This window comes from Oncorhynchus masou, chromosome 5 (assembly GCF_036934945.1).
Source record: "Oncorhynchus masou masou isolate Uvic2021 chromosome 5, UVic_Omas_1.1, whole genome shotgun sequence".
NCBI classification, from domain to species: Eukaryota; Metazoa; Chordata; class Actinopteri; order Salmoniformes; family Salmonidae; genus Oncorhynchus; species Oncorhynchus masou.
Window position 1 is genome coordinate 23,733,864 of NC_088216.1, and position 24,075 is coordinate 23,757,938.

A 24,075-nucleotide genomic window follows, 5' to 3' on the forward strand; every position below is an offset into this window, starting at 1 on the left:
ATGAGAGGGAGAACTAGCACTTGTATGACTGCACCACTGACTGTTATTTGTGATGTTATGAGAGGGAGAACTAGCACTTGTATGACTGCACCGCTGTCTGTTATTTGTGATGTGCTGAGAGGGAGAACTAGCACTTGTATGACTGCACCGCTGTCTGTTATTTGTGATGTGCTGAGACGGAGAACTAGCACTTGTATGACTGCACCGCTGACTGGTATTTGTGATGTGCTGAGAGGGAGAACTAGCACTTGTATGACTGCACCGCTGACTGTTATTTGTGATGTTATGAGAGGGAGAACTAGCACTTGTATGACTGCACCGCTGTCTGTTATTTGTGATGTGCTGAGAGGGAGAACTAGCACTTGTATGACTGCACCGCTGACTGTTATTTGTGATGTTATGAGAGGGAGAACTAGCACTTGTATGACTGCACCGCTGTCTGTTATTTGTGATGTGCTGAGAGGGAGAACTAGCACTTGTATGACTGCACCGCTGTCTGTTATTTGTGATGTGCTGAGACGGAGAACTAGCACTTGTATGACTGCACCGCTGACTGGTATTTGTGATGTGCTGAGAGGGAGAACTAGCACTTGTATGACTGTACCGCTGACTGTTATTTGTGATGTTATGAGAGGGAGAACTAGCACTTGTATGACTGCACCGCTGACTGTTATTTGTGATGTGCTGAGAGGGAGAACTAGCACTTGTATGACTGCACCGCTGACTGGTATTTGTGATGTGCTGAGAGGGAGAACTAGCACTTGTATGACTGCACCGCTGACTGGTATTTGTGATGTGCTGAGAGGGAGAACTAGCACTTGTATGACTGCACCGCTGACTGTTATTTGTGATGTGCTGAGAGGGAGAACTAGCACTTGTATGACTGCACCGCTGTCTGTTATTTGTGATGTGCTGAGAGGGAGAACTAGCACTTGTATGACTGCACCGCTGTCTGTTATTTGTGACGTTATGAGAGGGAGAACTAGCACTTGTATGACTGCACCGCTGACTGTTATTTGTGATGTGCTGAGAGGGAGAACTAGCACTTGTATGACTGCACCGCTGACTGGTATTTGTGATGTTATGAGAGGGAGAACTAGCACTTGTATGACTGCACCGCTGACTGTTATTTGTGATGTGCTGAGAGGGAGAACTAGCACTTGTATGACTGCACCGCTGACTGGTATTTGTGATGTGCTGAGAGGGAGAACTAGCACTTGTATGACTGCACCGCTGACTGTTATTTGTGATGTGCTGAGAGGGAGAACTAGCACTTGTATGACTGCACCGCTGACTGTTATTTGTGATGTGCTGAGAGGGAGAACTAGCACTTGTATGACTGCACCGCTGACTGTTATTTGTGATGTTATGAGAGGGAGAACTAGCACTTGTATGACTGCACCGCTGACTGTTATTTGTGATGTGCTGAGAGGGAGAACTAGCACTTGTATGACTGCATCGCTGACTGTTATTTGTGATGTTATGAGAGGGAGAACTAGCACTTGTATGACTGCACCACTGTCTGTTATTTGTGATGTGCTGAGAGGGAGAACTAGCACTTGTATGACTGCACCGCTGTCTGTTATTTGTGATGTGCTGAGAGGGAGAACTAGCACTTGTATGACTGCACCACTGTCTGTTATTTGTGATGTGCTGAGAGGGAGAACTAGCACTTGTATGGCTGCACCGCTGACTGTTATTTGTGATGTGCTGAGAGGGAGAACTAGCACTTGTATGACTGCACCGCTGACTGTTATTTGTGATGTGCTGAGAGGGAGAACGAGCACTTGTATGACTGCACCGCTGTCTGTTATTTGTGATGTTATGAGACGGAGAATTAGCACTTGTATGACTGCACCGCTGACTGTTATTTGTGATGTGCTGAGAGGGAGAACTAGCACTTGTATGACTGCACCGCTGACTGTTATTTGAGTGCGAGTTAGTTATCTGAATGAACCGGCCTTTGTCAAAAAGGTAAATTAGGGGTACTTTCAAAAAGGAATATGACAAATGTTTTGTAGTTCATTTCAGCGGAATTGGCTGGTGAAAACTAGCAAATCTGTAAACATATTCAAAATGAATGGGTTTGAATTAAATAAGTTGTATAGCTAATGACAGATAAGATAGATACGTATATTTATTAGCAGTAATGTGCTCCAATGGCTTCCCATCCCTGCTGTCCAACATCTTGACAATAAACCATGCATGTAAAACAATTATTTCACCTACAATCCCCTGGAAAGAACATAGCATTACACTGATAAACCTTGAAATTGAACTACCAGCCCCGCAATCTATTTACCCTCAAGCTCTCAGCAAGCATCATCTACCAGTTGGCTTTTACTTGATTCAATCTCGATTAGTTATTTACCAATCTACTTCACTTAACACTATAGGGACCTGAAATATTGTCCAGGGCAAGCAAACATGAAAGATGATGAAATCATCAAAATATGACTGCGACAAGATCCAACAGTGAGTGGAGGAGGGTGGAAGGCAGGGGAAACGGGCACTTACTGAAATGAAGTGTGCACTCCTGAGGCCTCCTAGGGTGGGATTAGAGTGCTGCCCAGGTACATTACTTATAAACTCGGTTTTATTATTTGTCCATGCATGCAGAGTCTGGGGCTCTATAACAAGGAAAGCTGACTCTTTCAATATCGCTACTAGATTTTGTTAAGGTTTTCCAACTCAGGCCATCTTTATTATTTGGGAATAATCCTCTGGGAGTTGTCTGAGAAAGAAAAGTGAGAAGCAAAGAACAAACCTGGGCCTGGTGGGTTTTGTTTACAGGCAAACGAGGGAGGGCTGTGTTAGCCAGACCGGTAAATAAACGCTGGCGAGTGGACCGTGACGGCCTCCGCGGGCCCGCCGCCTGATCAGTGCCTGACCCAGCACATACCCTGCGGCTCAATTATCCCAGACAGACACAGACACTAGAGTTAACTATCCTGCAAGTGGAGGGGGGGACAGAGCTTGGGAAATGCTCTCCAGTAAGATAAGCCAATCATATGGCATTGATACAGTAGTTATCACAAGATTTTATTTGTATAGACAGACATACATATTAGTGTGTACAGTACCATAACCACCAACCAACTGTTGAATGTAGCACATTATGACAAATATTTGTATCCATTATAGAATATGACCAGATATTTACCAGTTGCTCAGTAGTATCATTAGCCCCTTTGCCACTGTAGCTCAGAGGGAATCCCATTGCAATACAAGTAAATGTGTTTCTATTACAGGTCGACCGATTAATCGGAATGGCCGATTAATTGGGGCCGATTTCAAGTTTTTCATAATAAATCGGAAAATCGGTATTTTTGGGCGCCGATTTTTTTATACCTTTATTTAACTAGGCAAGTCAGTTAAGAACACATTCTTATTTTCAATGACTGCCTAGAAACGGTGGGTTAACTGCCTTCAGGGGCAGAATGACAGATTCTTATCTTGTCAGCTCGGGGGTTCCAACCTTGCAACCTTACAGTTAACTAGTCCAACGCAATAACGACCTGCCTCTCTCTCGTTACACTCCACAAGGAGACTGCCTGTTATGCGAATGCAGTAAGCCAAGGTAAGTTGCTAGCTAGCATTAAACTTATCTTATAAAAAACAATCAATCATAACTACACATGGTTGTTGATATTACTAGATATTATCTAGCGTGCCCTGAGTTGCATATAACCTGACTGAGCATACAAGCATCGAAGTATCTGACTGAGCTGTGGTAGGCAGAAGCAGGTGCGTAAACATTAATTCAAACAGTTGTGCGTCATGCATTGCGCTGTATGACTTCAAGCCTATCAATTCCCGAGATGAGGCTGGTGTAACCGAAGTGAAATGGTTAGCTAGTTAGCGCGAGCTAATAGCGTCTCAAACGTCACTCGCTCTGAGCCTTCTAGTAGTTGTTCCCTTTGCTCTGCATGGGTAACACTGCTTCGATTGTGGCTGTTGTCGTTGTGTTGCTGGTTCGAGCCCAGGGAGGAGCGAGGAGAGGGATGAAAGCTATACTGTTACACTGGCAATACTAAAGTGCCTATAAGAACAGCCAATAGTCAAAGGTTAATGAAATACAAATGGTATAGAGGGAAATAGTCCTATAATTCCTATAACCTAAAACTTCTTACCTGGGAATATTGAAGACTCATGTTAAAAGGAACCACCAGCTTTCATATGTTCTCATGTTCTGAGCAAGGAACTTAAACATTAGCTTTCTTACATAGCACATATTGCACTTTTACTTTCTTCTCCAACACTTTGTTTTTGCATTATTTAAACCAAATTGAACATGTTTCATTATTTATTTGAGACTAAGTTGATTTTATTGATGTATTATATTAAGTTAAAATAAGTGTTCATTCAGTATTGTTGTAATTGTCATTATTACAAATGCATTTATTATCATTTAACTCGGCATCGGCTTTTTTGGTCTTCCAATAAATCGGTATTGACAAATCAGAATCGGTCGACCTCTTGTTTCTATCAATACTTCCTTTTGGAGATGGTGGATAATTGAAAGAGTGGATTGCACTGCGCCTTTGTTAGGCTGCTGTTATTGTTGTTCGTATTCAAGTGATATCACTCTGTGACTCACTGTTTTGTACATGGGAGTTGGGGTGTGAGGAATGGGAATACAGGAACAGCACAGTTGGTGGTGCAGGATAATAAAGTGCCAAATGACTGGAAAGAAACAGCAACAGAAAACACAAACTACTCTCTGGGCATTTCTGCCAGGGCCAATTAATATGTAATAGTACATTTAAATTGTTGTGTTCTCTTGTTTAACTGCTGTGGCCCTGATTGTGTGGGTCTGTCAGTTTAGCATACAGCACATTTAAAATTGTTTGATTTTCAGACATCTTGGATAACAGGTTGTAAATGTGCTTGGATAAACACAACTGGCTACGCTGTGGCCACTACTGCAAGCGGAACGCGTTGACACCATCAAATTGTTGGAAAACAAGCAAATTATAGAACATTTGATGTGGTAGAAAAACAGAGATCTTAGTTTGAAAGAGTACTTATTTTTTTGCTGTAAATGTGCCTTCACTGCTGTATAAGACAACTGCTGTATAGAACCATAAATAGATTCCCTCAACACATAGGAACAGCCAGTGAGACCATCGTCAAACCGAGACAGCTGGTGTGAGCTGGTTTCTCACAACACACTTCTCCACCAACTTTGTGATCAACTCACTCACTAATTGGCTACTAAAATGTTTGATTTTCTTCTGTTCGGCTCAAAAAGAAACGTCTCTGACAAATGCTTTTGTTTCGAAGTACGTTTGATCATTGTATGGCTAAAAACTCATTTCATTTTCAGTATGGGTTCTGTCTTACGAAAGAACTGCTGAAAAGTTCAACTGGGAAAATGGAATCAGAGTATGGCTCCTAGCTTGGTTCAAGTCTGGCTTTGGTTCTGGTTCATTGATTCTGATTATATGATTCAGACATGGGTTCATGGAATCCCAGATGGGCGGGGTTGGCACTTTTGGGAACTATTCCATTGGTTCCATTGCACCAGGCAAGCTCAGTCAAGCACACACAGAAAACAAATACTATTTAAACCCAGATCTGCCCTGACTAAAGTGAAGAAGTTTGAGCAATACCGATACTGAGGAATAGTGTGGCAACATGAATTGAAGGATGAAGCTTCAAAGCGATGTTGGCACAATCTCAAATGGACCCATAAGCCCTACACACTTGTGGAGATCCGAGAGAATTTGATTGGTGTAAGCAATGTAGTTTAAACTTCTACCTAACCTATCAGATCTCCACACGTGCTTAAGGCGAAGGGCTTAGGGGTCGATTCAGCATTGGGCCATTGACTTCCATACCACTCAATCCATATTAATACCCATGATGCATGTGGGCACATTCTATATCTTCTGAGGCAGTCCAAAGATGCAGAGTATACTTGTTACATGAATTGACTGTGTCAGGCTGCATCTTGTTATCTTGAGTGACAAGCAAAGTATTTAATGCCCTGACATTTCAATAATGTAAATATGCAGTCTGCTGGCATACTTTTATGTGCATGCAAGGAATATGCCAGTGCCACATATCCCCCGTTGGGACTCTGGCGTGTTTGCTGTAACCTTTCCGTGAGATTTAAAATCCCAAGCCTGTCCCAAAGTCTCTCCAAACAATGATCAGAATGTACAAATTATCTCAGCTCCTTTTTGAGGCAAACATTTGAATCATCCATCATCTACATGTAAAATCATACAGTATTTAACACACACACACACACACACACCCCATCTCCTCTACTGCATGACTCCATCCCTCCATCACTTAATCCACCACTGTCTCCTGGGCTATTATGAGAAGGCATATTCCTTCATATTCCAATCTGGCACAAACACAAAGACAGCATATGGGATCATTAATATCCTTTACTATGTAAATGCCCAATAGATTAGACATACAGCAGCAGCACACATCCCATAAAAAGACAGACAGACACTTCCATTTCTGCTCCACAAAGCATTGTCAACTCATCTGTTTATTTGCACTAGTGCTCAGATGGGAAAAATCTAAGAGTCTCTATTTATCTGCATACAGCAACAACTCTACATATTTAATGCAGGAGATCTATTCTTGCTCATTACAAAGTTGCATGCGTCACAAGCGAGAAGAGAGGGGGGAATTGTTTCACAGTTGCACACAATTAGAACCCAATCTATTCATATCACAAAACAGCACAAGTTCCATATGGCTATATGGTGGTGATGCTGCTGGGCAATTCCATGGTAACAGAATTATTCGCAAATTGTTCTATTCAAATGTATGTCAAACAAAAAACATTGATTTCAAAGTTCAACAAACCAACACATTTACTGGAATAACTGTGCAGATGCAAAGTTTGGAAACATAATTTGTCAAATCTCCCTTCATTTTTTTACGGGTCCACGTTTTCCCCAAACATCGTAAATATCTGCTCCGAATTAAGATTCAACAATGTCTGCAGAAAGAATGGGGTGTCAGCTATGACATGACACATTGGCTGTGTTCGAATACCCATACCAACATACTGTATACACGCTATATACTATTAGTTCCTTTTAGTATACTGTAAACTAAAGGAATCCTTTCAGTTGAGCATACTAGACCTAAGCCTGTCTACCGGAAGTTGATTCTGTTGCTACGCAACCTCTTGCTAGCTTGTTGGCATAAATTACTAGCTAGACATTTTTGATCATTCGCAAATTCTGTTTCCCCTCTCTGAGCGTTCAGAGTGCACACTGGCCAAGGGGTAGGGTTGATCCAAGCATTCTGACCATCACAACGGCACTGCAGTCAAGCACACAAGCTAACTGGCTAGCTACTTCCAGAGACAAATGAGAACACCTCACTCTGACAATTTTACTCCTCGCCACAGCAGAGCTGGTTGGGCTGTTGTCATGTTATCCAGAGCGTTGGTGACTAACTGTCCTGCTGGCAACAACTTAATATAGCTTTTATGCTGATGTTTACTGACACCGGCCATATTCAACAGGTGTTGAGCGGTCGTAAAGTCATCAGTTATTTTCGCTCTGGTACACTCAGATAAGAGTGCTCTGAAATTGGAGGAGATAACCAGAGTGAATTTATGTCCACTGAGAACTCACAACGACTCTACGGCATAGCTAAGAATGACGTGAATAATCAAGTCAATAAACGTTGGGTAGTTAGTTAGCTAGCATATAGTTCATATACTGGCAAGTTCAATGTATTAGTAGCCCATTAATGAGGTAGCCATCCAACATACCGGTAGTACCTACTAGAGGTCGACCGATTATGATTTTAACGCCGATTAAACCAGATACCGATTAAATCGGCCGATTTTTTGGGAAACATGTATTTGTAATGACAATTACAAAAATACTGAATTAACACTTGTTTTAACTTAATATAATACATAAATAAAATCAATTTAGCCTCAAATAAATAATGAAACTGTCACACCCTGACCTGAGATATCTCGGTTTTCTTTATATTTTGGTTAGGTCAGGGTGACACTAGGGTGGATACGCTAGTTTTTGTATGTTTATGGTGGCCTGATATGGTTCCCAATCAGATGCAGCTGTTTATGGTTGTCATATTTTGGTGGCCATTTCCCTTTGGTATTTGTGGGTTCTTGTCTATGTGTAGTTACCTGTCAGCACTCGTGTCGTTTTATTATTTTGTACAGTGTTCATTCTTATAATAAAGAATGTTACACACACCATGCTGCGCCTTGGTCCGATTCATATGACGAACGTGACTGAACATGTTTCTATTTGGTTTAAATAATGCAAAAATACAGTGTTGGAGAAGTAAAAGTGCAATATGTGCCATGTAAGAAAGCTAATGTTTAAGTAGTTCCTTGCTCAGAACATGAGAACACATGAAAGCTGGTGGTTCCTTTTAACACAAGTCTTCAATATTCCTTGGTAAGAAGTTTTAGGTTGTAGTTGTTATAGGACTATTTCTCTCTATACGATTTGTATTTCATATACCTTTGACTATTGGATGTTCTTATAGGCACTTTAGTATTGCCAGTGTAACAGTATAGCTTCCGTCCCTCTCCTTGCCCCTACCTGGGCTCGAACCAGTAACACATCGACAACAGCCTCCCTCGAAGCAGCGTTACCCATGCGGAGCAAGGGGAACAACCACTCCAAGTCTCAGAGCGAGTGACGTTCGAAACGCTATTAGCGCGCACCCCGCTAACTAGCTAGTCATTTCACATTGGTTACACCAGCCTAATCCCGGGAGTTGATAGGCTAGAAGTCATAAACAGCTCAATGCAATGAAGCACAGCGAAGATCTGCTGGCAAAACGCACAAAAGTGCTGTTTGAATGAATGCTTACGAGCCTGCTGGTGCCTACCACCGCTCAGACTACGCTATCAAATCATAGACTTAATTATAACATAACACAGAAATACGAGCCTTAAGTCATTAATATGGTCAAATCCGGAAACAAGACGTTTATTCTTTCAGTGAAATACCGAACTGTTCCGTGTTTTATCTAACGGGTGGCATCCCTAAGTCGAAATATTCATGGTACATTGCACAACCTTCAATGTTATGTCATAATTACGTAAAATTCTGGCAAATTAGGCGGCCCAAACTGTTGCATATACACAGACTGCGTGCAATGAATGCAAGAGAAGTGACAATTTCACCTGGTTAATATTGCCTGCTAACCTGGATTTCTTTTAGCTAAATATGCAGGTTTAAAAATATATACTTCTGTGTATTGATTTTAAGAAAGTCATGCAACGATTGTGCTTTTTTTCCACAAATGCGCTTTTGTTAAATCGTCCCCCTTTTGGCGAAATTGGCTGTCTTTGTTAGGAAGAAAGTCTTCACAGTTCGAAATGAGTCACGTTATCAGGCAATATTAACTAAATATGCAGGTTTAAAAATATATATACTTGTGTATTGATTTTAAGGCATTGATGTTTATGGTTAGGTACACATTGGAGCAATGACAGTCCTTTTATTCCAAATATGCACCGCATCGATTATATGCAATGCAGGACACGCTAGATAAACTAGTTATATTGTCAACCATGTGTAGTTAACTAGTGATGATGAATGATTTTTATAAGATAAGTTTAATGCTAGCTAACAATTTACCTTGGCTTCTTACTGCATTCGCGTAACAGGCAGTCTCCTCGTGGTGTGCAATGTAATCAGGTGGTTAGAGCGTTGGACGTGTAGCTTACTTGAAGTCATTACGTTATTACATTGCTCAACCAACATTTGTCATAATTAATTAAAGCAATTCATTTTTATCTGCTCTCGTTGGGACTTCAGCTGCATATTTTCCACCATTTTCTTCAAATCTGAAAATGGTTGTAAAGCCATGCCCCATTTCCTGAAAAATTGCATTAAGGGCCCTAAAAGTACAGAAAGTGTCCACTGTGTGTATACTTCATATTTTGATGAATGTAGTACGACATCTGGGAACTTTTGGCATACTAACGCTATCCATACTATGACCACTAAGCATACTACATTCATGGGTCATAGGTCCCTGGGTATAACTCCACACACTGGCTATTATTTATGAGCTCTGCCCCCAAATAAGACCACATTTGGTTGCTCCAGACTCGACAAAATCTGAACCAACCATAGATGTCTAAGTTTCATAAGTTTGGACATCAAAGTTCAGCACAGTAGAGTACAAAACAGTTAATTACACTACAGTATAGAGTAGAGTTCAGTACACTACAGTTCAGTGTACAGTAGAGTAGTGTGTTAGCGCTGGGTAAAAACAAAAAAATGTGCACCACTGTGTATTAGGAAACCCTTGACAAGAGACTAGGATGACCATTTAACTACTGCTTCAGAAGAAATAGGTCATAATGTTGGTGTATTTGATATCCCACCCACCTCAAATGCATAAGGTCACACTTTGGAAGTTGGTTATTCAAGCCCCCTCAGAAACACTGGGGGCATGAGAGCTGGTGATGTGTTGAAATTAAATCAGTTTCGTTACAGACAGGACTAAGTGTGGGTAATGAGGAATGGGGAGAAAGGTCAGAGATTCTCTGAAAAGCATAGGGAAACTGTCTCATAAGCAAAAGCTGAGGTGATTGTGTTGTGTCTTGAGTGTCTCTGCCATGATTTGTTCAGATGATTGTTCAGTCATTTGATTATATCACTTAACAAAAGCGATGCATGTCGAATAGGCTTTGGCAATTATAGTGGGGATGACCACACACACACACTGTTGCCTCGGAATGAATCCTGTGAATCCCACACTATGCGCGCGCGCACACACGCGCACACACACACACCTTTCGTAGGCCTAATTTATTGGCAATTTTACGAAATTCAAACTGATGGAGACATTTTCTCTCCATTGATGCGCTGCGTGAATGCGCACATACACCAAATATTATTTTAAAGACAACTGTACAAGTATTCACTTACACTGCTATTTTGCCCAGACCAGTGCACCATGGCTTGGTTGTGAGCGGAATCTCCGGTCAAAGCGAAGGTTGAACTGGTGAGTTTGAGTTCGTCCTGCCTCGAACTGGCCGCTCTCCTGTCCTCGTTGCTCCATCGCAATTCAGACCGTGTCACTCTGCTGCGCCCAGACGGTGAGGTGATGCCCTCTCGAGAGTAACTCAGAGGCAGCGTCTCCCTTCTCTTGGGTGAGCCGGAGGACTTCACTTTATCGTCCCCAATATTAGATCTCGGGCTGTTCCTACGAACTCGGTGCTTGTGTGTGATGCCGGGAATTAAATCTGCGCGAGCCTTCCCGACATCTGTATTTCCTGCATGAAGGTTCATTTTCAGGTTGGAAACTTTGTACTCACCGCGCGGGGTGAATTTTCTCTCTTTACCACCACCGTAGTGCATTCCTCCATCGAGTAGTGCGTTCTTGTAAGGGAACAGCATGTCAGTATTCCGTTTTCGCCTTGAGTAGATGTATTTCCCCTGGATGCATGCATCGGACCCAGCTGCGCAATCAAGCTGTTGAGTTTCGGCACTTGCAGAATTTAAACTCCGTGAAGCAGTTGCCCCGTCTCCATTTCCAATAACTTCCTCTCCGTACCCTGTTGCGAATTCTCGTGTGTCCGTTTTAAGCAGTAATTCCTTAATACGCCCCTTAATTCCCGGCTGACATGATCTGCAAGTTAGCTCTGATTTAGCGGATAGAAAGAAATATATGATTATCAAAAGCATAAACCAAAAAACGTTATTGTGCCAAATAGGGCATAATCTGACACCCCTCTCCATAGCTGGTGGCAAAGAAAGATGCTCAGTCTGGATACAGTACTTTTTTTTTAAACTCTCTTTCCTTTGTGACTGTAATTGATGTTAAGCAACAGAACTCCTCGCAAATTGTGGCTCGTTCAATTGTTCTGCAGTGTTAAAAAGTACGACTCGGCGAGTGGTCCCAGATGAAGGATTTGATCGAATGAAGCCCTGCGCGCGCGGGGGAGGAGCTGGCAGAATCCAGGGGAAAAAAATAGGCGAGATTTCTTCTTGCGTCTGTGTTTTTTCCCCTCACCAACAACGACGCATTAATAATTTCGCATTAAATAATTTGTAAGCATTTATCGTACGTATGTAATCTTAGTCGCTCTCTCTTTAAATGATATTGCTTATATGATTCCTTTGTCAATGTGGTTGGCTATTACTATGGTCTTGTTAACAATATCCCTAACAGCTGTAGATTGTATCTACCAGTAGGCCAAGGTGCATAAGAGTCAACTGCTCAATCACATTTCTCAGAAGATGAAAGATAATGGTTATATTTATTATGAATCTGTCTAATTGCTTTAAAGTTATAGTCGTGATATAGCTCTTGGGGGGGGGGGGTCGGAAATTAGAACATATTAAACTCCAATTATGCATAATGTCACGGATCACAGAGGTATGATGTATTAAGCAATCATTAAGATTTAAATACCCTCTATAAGGGCATGACAATTATTATAGAATATATACTGTAATGACCTGACTAGATCATAAAGGAACAATTGTCCAGACAGAGGGTTGAGTTTACGAATTGACGGTTTATTAACCCAACTTTACACAGGCTACTGTTTGGCCGTAGCCCACGCCAAATAAACGAAAGATACCCACCAAGCCAACCGTGACCTTCTCTTGTGAAGGCCAGATGTAAGCGAGAGAACAAAGGCTAAACCTGGTCTTAACTTCCAATGCTCCATCCCCCTGCCCAACCCCCCTCCACGCCACTCCGCCAACCGCCAGGATGCCCGGCATTAGAACATTCCAGGCATTCCCGTGATTGGCAGATAGCAGGTTGATTGACATGTCAGACCCCGCGAACACTGGGTACTGGTAAGTACAACACAACCACCTACTAGCCTAACACATAACACACAGCTGTCTGTGCGGGTCGCTATAATACTTTAGATCACATGTATTAAACTCATTCCATAGGGCCGAGGGTCTACGGGTTTTCGCTCCACCCTTGTACTTGACTGATGAATTAAGGTCACAAATTAGTAATGAATTCCCCTCACCTGGTTGTCTTGGTCTTAGTTGAAAGGAACAACCAAAAAAAAAAACGCATACACGCGGCACTCCGTGGAATGAGTTTGAAACCACTGCTTTAGATTATCTCTCTACATGCGATGTGAGAACATCATAAACAATGTGAGGTCGTTCACTAGCCTACATGATACAATGTCAGTAACTTGGGGGGGACACAAACACTCCAGAAATGTAGCTGTTTGTTTTTCTCTGTCTTTTAATGGCGTGATACTCTATGTATTATGTATGCGATATTTGTTGCGCTGATGAGCATGTAAATGCATAGAGGGAAATACAAATGAACACAAATCACTTTGATAGTTTTTTTTTTAATATTCAGAACATGGATTTGTTGATACAATAAATGGAGATATAAAAATATGGATTTTCTTGGCTTTCATCCAAATAGCCTATAACATCGGCCTCAGATTAAAAACAGATCTAATGATATTTGTTAAGGTTTTAGATCAGTGGTAGGCTATCCAATTCCCAGTGTGTATTTGTAATTTTTCATTCTCCTCATTGGTATAGAATTCCCATTGTACTGGGATGTTTCTCCTCTCTTGGTGGCCTAAAGGGATAAATCCCCTGACGTCCTACCATAGACCTAAAATATATTAAGTATTGCCTCTCTCTGTGGAACACTGCATTAAGCAGACATTTTGGATTGGATTAATGGTCTTGCGATGGGTAGGCCCCACGTGGCTGGAAGACACTTATCACACCATTCTTCCCCCAGTGTGCACACAGGCACAAACACACATACACACATACACACACACACACACTGAGGCAGACAGCAATAGACATGATGTTGGGAGTGATTGAGGAGATTGCTGCCTGGCTGAGTATGTGTGTGCGTACATGCGTGCATGGGCATGTGTTTCGTGTGTGTGTGTGTGTGTGTGTGTGTGTGTGTGTGTGTGTGTGTGTGTGTGTGTGTGTGTGTGTGTGTGTGTGTGTGTGTGTGTGTGTGTGTGTGTGTGTGTGTGTGTGGGTGGGTGGTACAGTCTCACACCCCGTCATCTTGCATCCAAGTCTGGACACGTCATCCATTCACATAGAATCAATGCTCTGTCAATAGCAGAAATTGATTTGGAGGATGTTGCGGAATATGATATTCAGACCCTACCTTGTCTGATTTGTACCCAGTTGTAGTGTACTAGTATGCACTTGGACTATGAATGCACGACAAGGTCAATGAGTCACGCAGAAAGAGGGACTGGGAGAGAGGAGGTACAATATCATGACGCATAAGGAGGGTGGTTAAGTATAAGATGCCATCTGACTGAAGGTGACTGTAGAGGTGTGTCAAGTCTGGGTGATTCAGACTACCCTTTGAATATGTTGAGTAAGATTTATGAAGGACATACAAGAAACTTCACTGAAGGACTCTTTCAAAAACAAGCAAATGTCTAATACAAATTGTTCCTTGAAATGTAACTTAGACACGGAACCCCCTTTTTAGGCTATAATTGTTATTTCTGGTTAGAAGTTTCTGTGACAGATGATCAACTGGGCCTCTATGCTACATAGATACAACTTTTACTCATACATTAGGGATTCAATTTGTTTTACTGCATCCCTGCATTTCCCTAGTGAAGCTCCCAGGGCCACATTTCAACACCACAGCCACAGATAGCCTATCATAAAAACCCTAGGCTCTATTAAACAGGCCTGCAACACCAACACAAACAAGTAATTGAAATTGCCAGACACAATCTAGAAAAGCCATGGCTTTTTATATAGTTACAGTATCTGCCAAAACATTCCCTTCATAAAAGTAGCTCTCAAAAAAGGAAGTTGTCCAATGCTTGATTTACATATAGGCTGCGTTTTTTCCACTTATTGGTCTTTTGACCAATCACATGAGATCCTTACACATCAGATATTTTGGTTAAAAGACCAATTAGTGAAAAAAAAAAAAAGATCAGAATTGGGCTGCCTGTCTAAACACAGCCAAATGGATCTTTTTCTAAAGGGGTAAGGGGAGTGGTGACTAGAATAAAGGGAAAAGGAAGAACTGAAGTCTTGGAAAAAAATCGAAAGTCTCCAGCTCCAGGAAAAGCTCGAAAAGACAAGAGATCAAGTGAATGGTTCTTTTCTTTCCACTTTGTGGAGTCTCAAACAGAGAGTTCTATTGAATAGAGATGTTTCCCGTATTACAGCCTTTATTTGGTATTCACCCTCTGTGGGGCTCTGCCGGGTTCAATAATCAGGTCAGGAGCAATCAGTTGGCAGTGACTCATTGAGAAGAGTTCAACAGCAGAGTTCAACACTTTCAATTTCCACTGTTTTGGGATGTTTGTTTCTTGGAAAGATTAATTGCCCGACCGTCCATCCATAACAATATGAGGTTTCAAACCCAAAGTCAGACTTTGGGAGAATCAGAAGCCCAATTGCTATGAATGAAAAGTCACGAAAGTAGGCTTGACCGTGGGTGGTAAAGTTAACACCCCCCGTTCCAATTCATGATTCAAATTTCAATTCCTTTCTTCTAAATTGGCTCAGTTTGAATTGAATCGACCCCAATGTCTGGTGAATACAGTGAGACATGGATAATTGGATTATCCGTTGAAACAGAACTGAGAGACCAAGGTTTTATGGCAATGAGAGATCTCCCCTAATGAACCAAGCCAGAGCTTAGCAATGATGTCATCCAGCTAAAACCCAAAGCCTCAGTCATAAAAATTATATATGTACCGTAGATTTTACAAGGACCCACTGAAGCCAGCCAATAGAATATATCATCAGAGAGACTTTCTTGTTCAACACACTGAATGGTGTTAGAATACCAGATATTTTTTTATTATTTTTTATTACCTTGTGGAAAGATACTTTTTTTTGTTGTTGAAATGTTTCACATTTGGGTGATCATGAAGAAGGTTCGTTTTGCCACACTGTGCAGTTCAGGAGCAACCCACCTGTACATGATCAGGCCCTTATTGTAAGGAAGCTTCATCAACTTAAGCTTCCAAATGTATGTTTTCTTTCAGGGTGCTTAATTGGACTATAGAGCTGCCATTGTAAATGGTTGTTCATTTAGTTCAACTTATTACAGTTCAGTTGTATTTATTTCAACTTCTTACATTTCAGTTTGATTTAGTTCAACTTAATTCAGTTCCGAAGTGCCCTGCTGTCAACACAGCTCTAGACTAAACCTCCTAGCATTCTCATCAACATCATCTGCTGCTGAAAAGTTTTTTTGGATGAGCCCAGGTAAGAGAGGGAAAAATATCACTCTTAATCCATTTGAGGGATTAGATGAGCGACTACTTTAAAAGCTTTCACTACCGGGGCTGAAATATTAATATTTTGCTGCAGACTGCAGTCTTCGGAGTGAAGCAATGATAATTATTAATGACTCTTACTTCAGAAGCCCACTGTACTGAAAGCGGAAAGCATAGCCTCAAATTTGGACTCACCAGACTAGAACAGAACAATCTGTTATGGGATCACAGTTTCAGATCTTGCAGTTGTGACTTTTTTGGAATTGTTTACCTCAACCCTGCTCCTCTGATGACTTTTTCACGAATCAAGTGTCTTTAAAAATGATAGGACAGATGCCTGGCTTTTATTTCAATAGGCGCATCAGTCTCTCGCTCTGTTGCACTGATGCTGGGATGTCCTTTCAAAGATTGTAGAACTGGGCAGGGTTTATGACTTTGTGGCTGTGGTAACTAGTGACGTTCTTCCTTCGTACACTTGGGACAACGACTCCCCTTGTTAAAGTGGAGACATGAGCACCTCATCATTATATACAGATTGCTGGCTATAGACCTTTTTTTTATTGTTTGCTACCAATGATTTATATTTACACTAGATGGCTAACTGATGGCTCTGTTTTGAAGGCAATGTGCCTCCATCTTGGCACTTCCTCACCATAATTTAAAATATTTTGGAAGCTTAAGAAATGCATATATTTCTGTATGCATTTGTTTTTGCCACGTTTGTTTTGTTACAGACACCTTAATGCCTACTTTTAAATCATATTATGTGAGCTAAACATATAAATATAACAAATTATTTTTCCTTAGTGTAGGTTTTTGAAAGTTCTAATGTTACTGTCCCCACTATAACAAAAAATGACTAAAACACATGAAATGTTGTCCTTGAAACATTCCTATGGAGGACTGTTTCTTCTGGGGAGTGCAAATATGGTCGACTGGTGGCTTCTAGGCCTCTCATTGGCCAATACTTTCCATCTGTAATCCAGGGTTTATTTACATTATTGTTTGCTACCAAGTTGATTTCACAGGTGTGGTGAGTTAGATAATTAGTGTGCTGCTCAGCCTTGCTTTCAGTGTGCCTAAGTAGTAGCTCTAATCATGTTCTATTTTATACAGCTCTATGTCTATGTACAAAGTGTACTTGACTAAGTATGGTAATTTAAAGTAATGAATGCAATAAACTAAATCAAGTTTTTTACAGTATTGCCTTGTCTAATTAACAATGTAAAGTTCAGCTAATTAAATGTACATTCTCATTTGTTAATCGTTGTGTTGAGCTTTAGGAGCAAAGATAGAAATGCTGTCCTTTTCTCTCAGCTCAGGATTGAACTCCATTTTACAACTGTCTCCATGTTGACCTTAGCTGTCCTGATTGACTCTTTAGTCCGAGTAAAGGTCAGAGTTACAGTAGGCTCGTTTTAGAGCTAGAAAAGTGGTAATTCCTAGTTATGCTGTTTGTTATGTGTTTAGGCCTAGTCTTCACTGCAGTAGGAACCCTATTGAGTGGGAGCTATTAAATATTGCCTAGTCAGACGATTATTACTGTTTCAGCTGGTTGGAAGGCAGTATTAGGTAGGTGATGTTGTCAAATTGCAGGGAAGTAGAATTGAGAAATTGCCCCGTTATTAAATAAAATAAATGTTTAGCTCCATGATATAGTCCAACAATGTGTACGACACCATCTTGTCTATGTCCAATCTTCTCTCATTGATTGCGGTGGGGGGGTGAGCATTGCATGTCATGACACTCGCCTGTGTTGATCAATACGAGAAGATTTGAAATAGATAAGATGGCAGCATACACATTGTTGGATTACAGTGCATTCGTATAAGTATTCAGACTCCTTGACTTTTACCAAATTTTGTTACGTTACAGCCTTATTCTAAAATATATTAAATAAAAAAATCCTTATCAGTCTACACACTATACCCCATAATGCCAAAGCAAAAACAGGTTTTAAGAAATGTTTGCAAATTTATTAAAAATCAAAAACAGAAAAAACTTATTGACGTAAGTATTCAGACCCTTTGCCATGAGACTTGAAATTGAGCTCAGGTGCATCCAGTTTCCATTGATCATCCTTGAGATGTTTCTACAACTTGATTGGAGTCCACCTGTGGTAAATTCAATTGATTGGACACGACTTGGAAAGGCACACACCTGTCTATATAAGGTCCCACAGTTGACAATGCACGTCAGAGCAAAACCAAGTCATGAGGTTGAAGGAATTGTCCATAGACCTCTGAGACAGGATTGTGTCGAGGCACAGATCTAGGGAAGGGTACCAACAATTGTCTGAAGCATTGAAGTTCCCCAAGAACACAGTAGCCCCCATCATTCTTAAATGGAAGAAGTTTGGAATCACCAAGACTTCCTAGAGCTGGCCGCCATGCCAAACTGAGCAATCAGGGGAGAAGGGCCTTGGTCAGGTAGGTGACCAAGAACCCGATGGTCACTCTGACAGAGCTCCAGAGTTCTTCTATGGAGATGGGAGAACCTTCCAGAAGGACAATCATCTCTGCAGCACTCCCCCAATCAAGCCTTTTATGATATAGAATGGTCAGACGGAAGCCACTCGTCTGTAAAAGGTACATGACAACCCACTTGGAGTTTGCCAAAGGCCACCTAAAGACTCTCGGACCATGAGAAACAAGATTCTCCAGTCTGATGAAACCGAGATTGAACTCTTTAGCCTGAATGCCAAGTGACACATTGCAGGAATCCTGGCACCATCCCTACGGTGAAGCATGGTAGTAGCAGCACCATGCTGTGGGGATGTTTTTCAGCGGCAGGGACTGGGAGGCTAATAAGTATTGAGGTAAAGATGAACGTAACAAAGTACAGATTGATCCTTGATGAAAACCTCCTCCAGAGTGCTCAGGTCCTCAGACTGGGGCGACGGTTCACCTTCCAACAGGACAACAACCCTAGGTACACAGCCAAGACAACGTTGGAGTGGCTTCGGGACAAGTCTCTGAATGTCCTTGAGTGTCCCAGCCAGAGCCCGGACTTGAATCTGATCAAACATCTCTGGAGAGACTTGAAAATACTGTAGCTGTGCAGCAACGCTCCCCATCCAATCTGACAGCACTTGAGAGGATCTGCAGAGAAGAATGGGAGAAACTCCCCAAATACTTGTGCCAAGCTTGTAGCATCATACCCAAGAACACTCAAGGCTGTAATCACTGCCAAAGGTGCTTCAACAAAGTACTGAGTGAGTCTGAATACTTATGTAAATTAGATATTTCAATTTTTTTAAATCATAAATTTGCAAACATTTCTAAAAAAAATATAAAAAAATTGCTTTGTAAGTATGGGGTAATGTGTGTAGATTGATGGGGAAAAACTATATATTTAATTCATTTTAGAATAAGGCTGTAACGTAACAAAATGTGGAAAAAGTGAAGGGGTCTGAATACTTTTCAAATGCATTGTACTTCATGGAGCAAAAATAAATAACATATCTTGTAAATTCAAACAAACTCCTTAACTAGCCATGGAAGTTTAGAATGACATGTATTCGAAGTTGAGAATTAAGGAAGTATTGCCAATTAAAGGTTGGTTGAAAATTCAGTATGTCCATAATAAGGCCTATCAGCCAGGACACCTGTTTATTGTCTATGCATAGTCACTTTACCCCTACCTACATGTACAGATTACCTCGACTAACCTGTAATCCCGCACATTGACTCGGTACCGGTAGACCCTGGATATAGATTATTTTATTGTGTTATTTTTTTTTATTTTAGTTTATTTAGTAAATATTTTCTTAACTCTATTTCTTGAACTGCATTGTTGGTTAAGGGCTTGTAAGTAAGCATTTCACAGTAAGGTCGACCTGTTGTATTCGGTGCATGTGACAAATACAATTTGATTTGTTTTGAACAGATTAATGATGGTCTGACTAGGCAATATTTTTTATAGCTAATTGAGAGGCTGAGCTTTAGACTCGCCATCATCTGTCATTCTTGTGAGTTTCGTGTATCCTGAAAGTTGCTATGGGCAACCGTTTTTCAAGCCAAGCCGTGCTTCCTGAAAATCCCAAATGTGCCACATATCGTATACAATTCTGCAACCACGGGTCCTCCTCATTCCCGCCTATCACCTCCATCGGGCTACTCTGGGTCTGCTAATCCTACACACTGTGACAGTGTTTCAGTGCCCTGTTGGAGCTGAAAGAGTGACGTCTTTATTTTTTCACGACCACTGGCTGTTCTTAAACCAGCAGATCGATGGATCACGATCCAAGAGCGTCAACCTGCATGTGAATGGAGTGAGGATATCCAACGCTGGTAGGTAGTCTGATAGGAAGAGTCGGCACGCGACAGATCCTTGAAATTCCAGGGCCTTGAAGTTTATTTACAACAAGTGACAATTGTGCAGGAGTCCATATTTACAGTGAGGCGATTGAAAACTCATTTTCAAAAAAGCCTTTTAAACAGAAATGTTAAATGTATTGACTAAAAACAAAACTGAGCTAATATGCCAAGTTGGTCCATACACACACCACCTCCTATTATCATGTACCAAACGTGTTCAATGGAGGAATTTATGCAGCAGGGTAGCAATGTCGTCATTCGTCAGGTTGAATATGCATCCTCTACTGCACGCACCTCTATGCAGTATATTTGTGATTGACCTCACATCTGAACAGAGTCACCAGCCTGAGAGAATAATTATTAGTGGAACCGAGATAATGATGTCTTTAACTTTCTACCCCCTCGCCACCCTGACAACTTTGACCCGGGGAAGAGTTTGCAAATGATATAATTGTGAAAAGTTTAATTAAGCACTAATATGAGGCATGGGCCAGAATTTAATTGCAACACGGTTGGTGTTCTTGTTGTGCCAGTCTGAGAAAAACGTTTAATAAGAGATGTGTCTTACTTCTCACGAACTGTTAGCAGTGATCCCCTGTTGTGTTGCGTTGGTGAATAATTGCACAGAGAAGCGAGTCGAATATTATTGTTGCCGTCACAGCATTCTCACCTTTAGTCCCTCTTTGACCACCAATGTGAGAAACTATCACAAAATTATCCCTCAATGTTTTGGACTGTGTAATTTCACATTAACTCAATTAATAGAACAAGTGGATGTATCAATATTAATGTCTAAGGGAGGAATTTCCAGAGTGTTAATGATGCCGACTACCCCACCTGTTTACTATGCAAGATTGTCAACATGTAACATTTAGGTTTAATGCGTCTTGTAATTAAGAGGTGAAAATGCTCGTAGCCTGTAGAGAGATCTCATGATTTGTTTTGCATAGCAGCACGCGGCTCCACAGCTCTGTGACCGTAAGCTATCTAGCTCAGACCCAGAGTCAGGCTGTTACCAATACACATAGATCCACTCACTTGGGGTTTCCTTTGGTTTCATCAAGGGGCAGTAGTACTGGGTCTCCTGGGCATCTTCATGGCCATGCTCCTCCTAATGAATTCACTCAGAGAGTTTGTGGTTCGGAATTTTCAATGTGTTGATAATGTGTTTATTCCCTAAAGCAGACGGAGCTCTGTACATATTAAATGCATTTTGGTTTTAGTTTACTACCAAATCGTCTGAAAACCCAACACGCTAGATACACATACTGCAGTGTGTACATGATGGAAGTGTTCTATTTCCAGTAGGGCTATAACTAGAACAGTTTCAATCATGGAAATAGCTTGTACACACTTGCCATATTAACATGGCCCAAAATACACACAGTAGAAAAACAAATCACCTGAAAACAGCTGATCATAACATTTCACACTACAAACGTCTTCACACATGAACCTAAATAAATAACACATTTGTTAACGCAGAGGCTTAGATTGTTGGCCAGGGCTGTGGTGTATATATGACATGCTGAGTGATTGAGTCCACTATGCATATTTATGACTAAATAGTCGCTCTGTCGGTCGGCATTGGACGATTTATCAGCGGGGATCGTTGTTTTGAGTAAGGCTGCTAAAACGGCGGCTTGGCAATCTATGGCTTTATAAAAGGGCTTTGGTGAGCAAAACAGTCAATCAATCATTCTGTTTGGCTGATATATCATCAGATTGGATGCATTTTCAAGAGATCATGTTCCTCTAGCCAGCTGTAGTATTTATTGGACAAAGGTGACTCATTCATTAGCCCGGCCTGGACAATGAGATTATATTTAATCAAATTGGTTGGAAGGGCAAGGTGCCAAATCTGTGCCAGTGTGTATTTCACTGTGGCAGTCTAAATAGGGTTTTGTCAGATCGAGGTTGTTGTTTTGGTTGTTGTTTTGTTTTGTAATGTGTGGGTTGAGAAGGAGCTAAGGGAGCAAAGGATGATGGGTAATGAGGAGGAAGAAAATGCAGCGTTCTGTGGGTTTGACACCTTGACTAAACACAGGTGTCAACAGACTTGAATTTGAGAGAACTTGGAATGGAGCAAAAGATCTGTTCCGTTATTTTAGTATTCTTAGAATCTGCAGTGTGCTACATGGTGCTGCTGCCGACATGTTGCAACAACGAGTAGAGGTTTGAGTTGATCAACTGTTTAAGACCAGAAGGATCTTCATCACAGAAAAGTCCGTTATGACTTAATAGTGTTTCCAAGTCATTCACTATATGCCATTGAGTACCTAGAACATCCTACTTTTAGACATTCAGAGGATAATGGTTTACGACCTAAATTTCAATTTTGTAATTTTCTCCCTTTTTTAAAATCCCCAATTTCGATCTTGTTCCATTGCTGCAGCTCCCTAACAGTCAAGGTCGAGTCATGCGTTCTTAAACCAGCAGATGGATCACGATCCAAGAGCGTCAACCTGCATGTGAATGGAGTGAGGATATCCAACGCTGGTAGGTAGTCCTGATAGGAAGAGTTCCCTTGAAATTCCAGGGCCTTGAAGTTTATTTACAACAAGTGACGATTGTGCACCTCCGAACATGACCCACCAAACCATTCACTTCAACCCGGATGCCAGCTGCACCAATTTGTTGGAGGAAACACCGTTCAACTGAAGATGGCATCAGCCTGCAGGCGCCCAGCCCGCCACAAGGAGTCGCTAGAGCGTGATGAGCCAAGTAAAGCCCCCTGACCAAACCCTCCCCTAACCCGGATGACACTGCCCCAATTGTGTTGTGACACAGCCCGGGATCGAACCCAGGTCTGTAGGGATGCCTCTAGCACTACGATGCAGTGTCTTAGACCGCTGCTCCACTCGGGAGGCCCGACCTACATTTAAAAGCAAATGGGGAAACAAATTATTTGTTTTGAACAATCATCATTCTGCAAAACCTAACCGTCATGTAGTAGCCAAAATTAAACCTTAGGGAAAACAATGCAAAACAGGCATTCCAGTAGTCCTGTCACAGAAACTACTGTTTATACATCTTCAAGGAATAGGATTGCTTGCTTGTTGATTCCACTATTGATGTGCATGGCATGGCAACACCTCGGTATACAGCCATTAATATTTTGCAGGGTTGCCATGAAATATGAGCCATTATGCACAATTTATACCTCTTATTCATCCATTGCAGTATTAAAATATATTTGAGAATACAGCTGGGGAACTGGCTTTTTAAATGGGAGTGAGATGGATGGTTATTCATAACACACACCCTCAGATTGTATATTGCATGGAAAATGGCTCATCACAAAGACTTCCGAATGAGACATATGTCACCATAGGGTCATTGTTTAAATGGATTATGTCACCGATAATATTTCAGGTGTCTTATTATCATCAAAAGCCTAATTAATTCATGCATGTGCAGTGGGAAAAAAAGTGACAGTTTTTTTCACGAATGAAGCAGGGGAAAAGGTGGCAGAAGTTGACAAAGTTTGTCCATTTTATTAGGTGATTATGGAAAGTTAATTAAAGA

General features: G+C 41.3%; 1 protein-coding gene across 3 annotated transcripts in view; it reads right to left on the reverse strand.

Annotated features, from left to right (window-relative positions):
• Positions 1-11,902, reverse strand: part of LOC135537188 (VPS10 domain-containing receptor SorCS1-like) — a 170,713-nt gene extending 158,811 nt beyond the window's left edge. For all 3 annotated transcript variants that reach the window (XM_064963390.1, XM_064963396.1, XM_064963403.1), the window contains exon 1: positions 10,920-11,902. In XM_064963390.1, the coding sequence (XP_064819462.1) occupies positions 10,920-11,732 (813 nt within the window). In that variant the 5' untranslated portion in view covers positions 11,733-11,902. The remainder of the gene's footprint in view (positions 1-10,919) is intronic.
• Between the last annotated feature and the right edge of the window lie 12,173 nt (positions 11,903-24,075).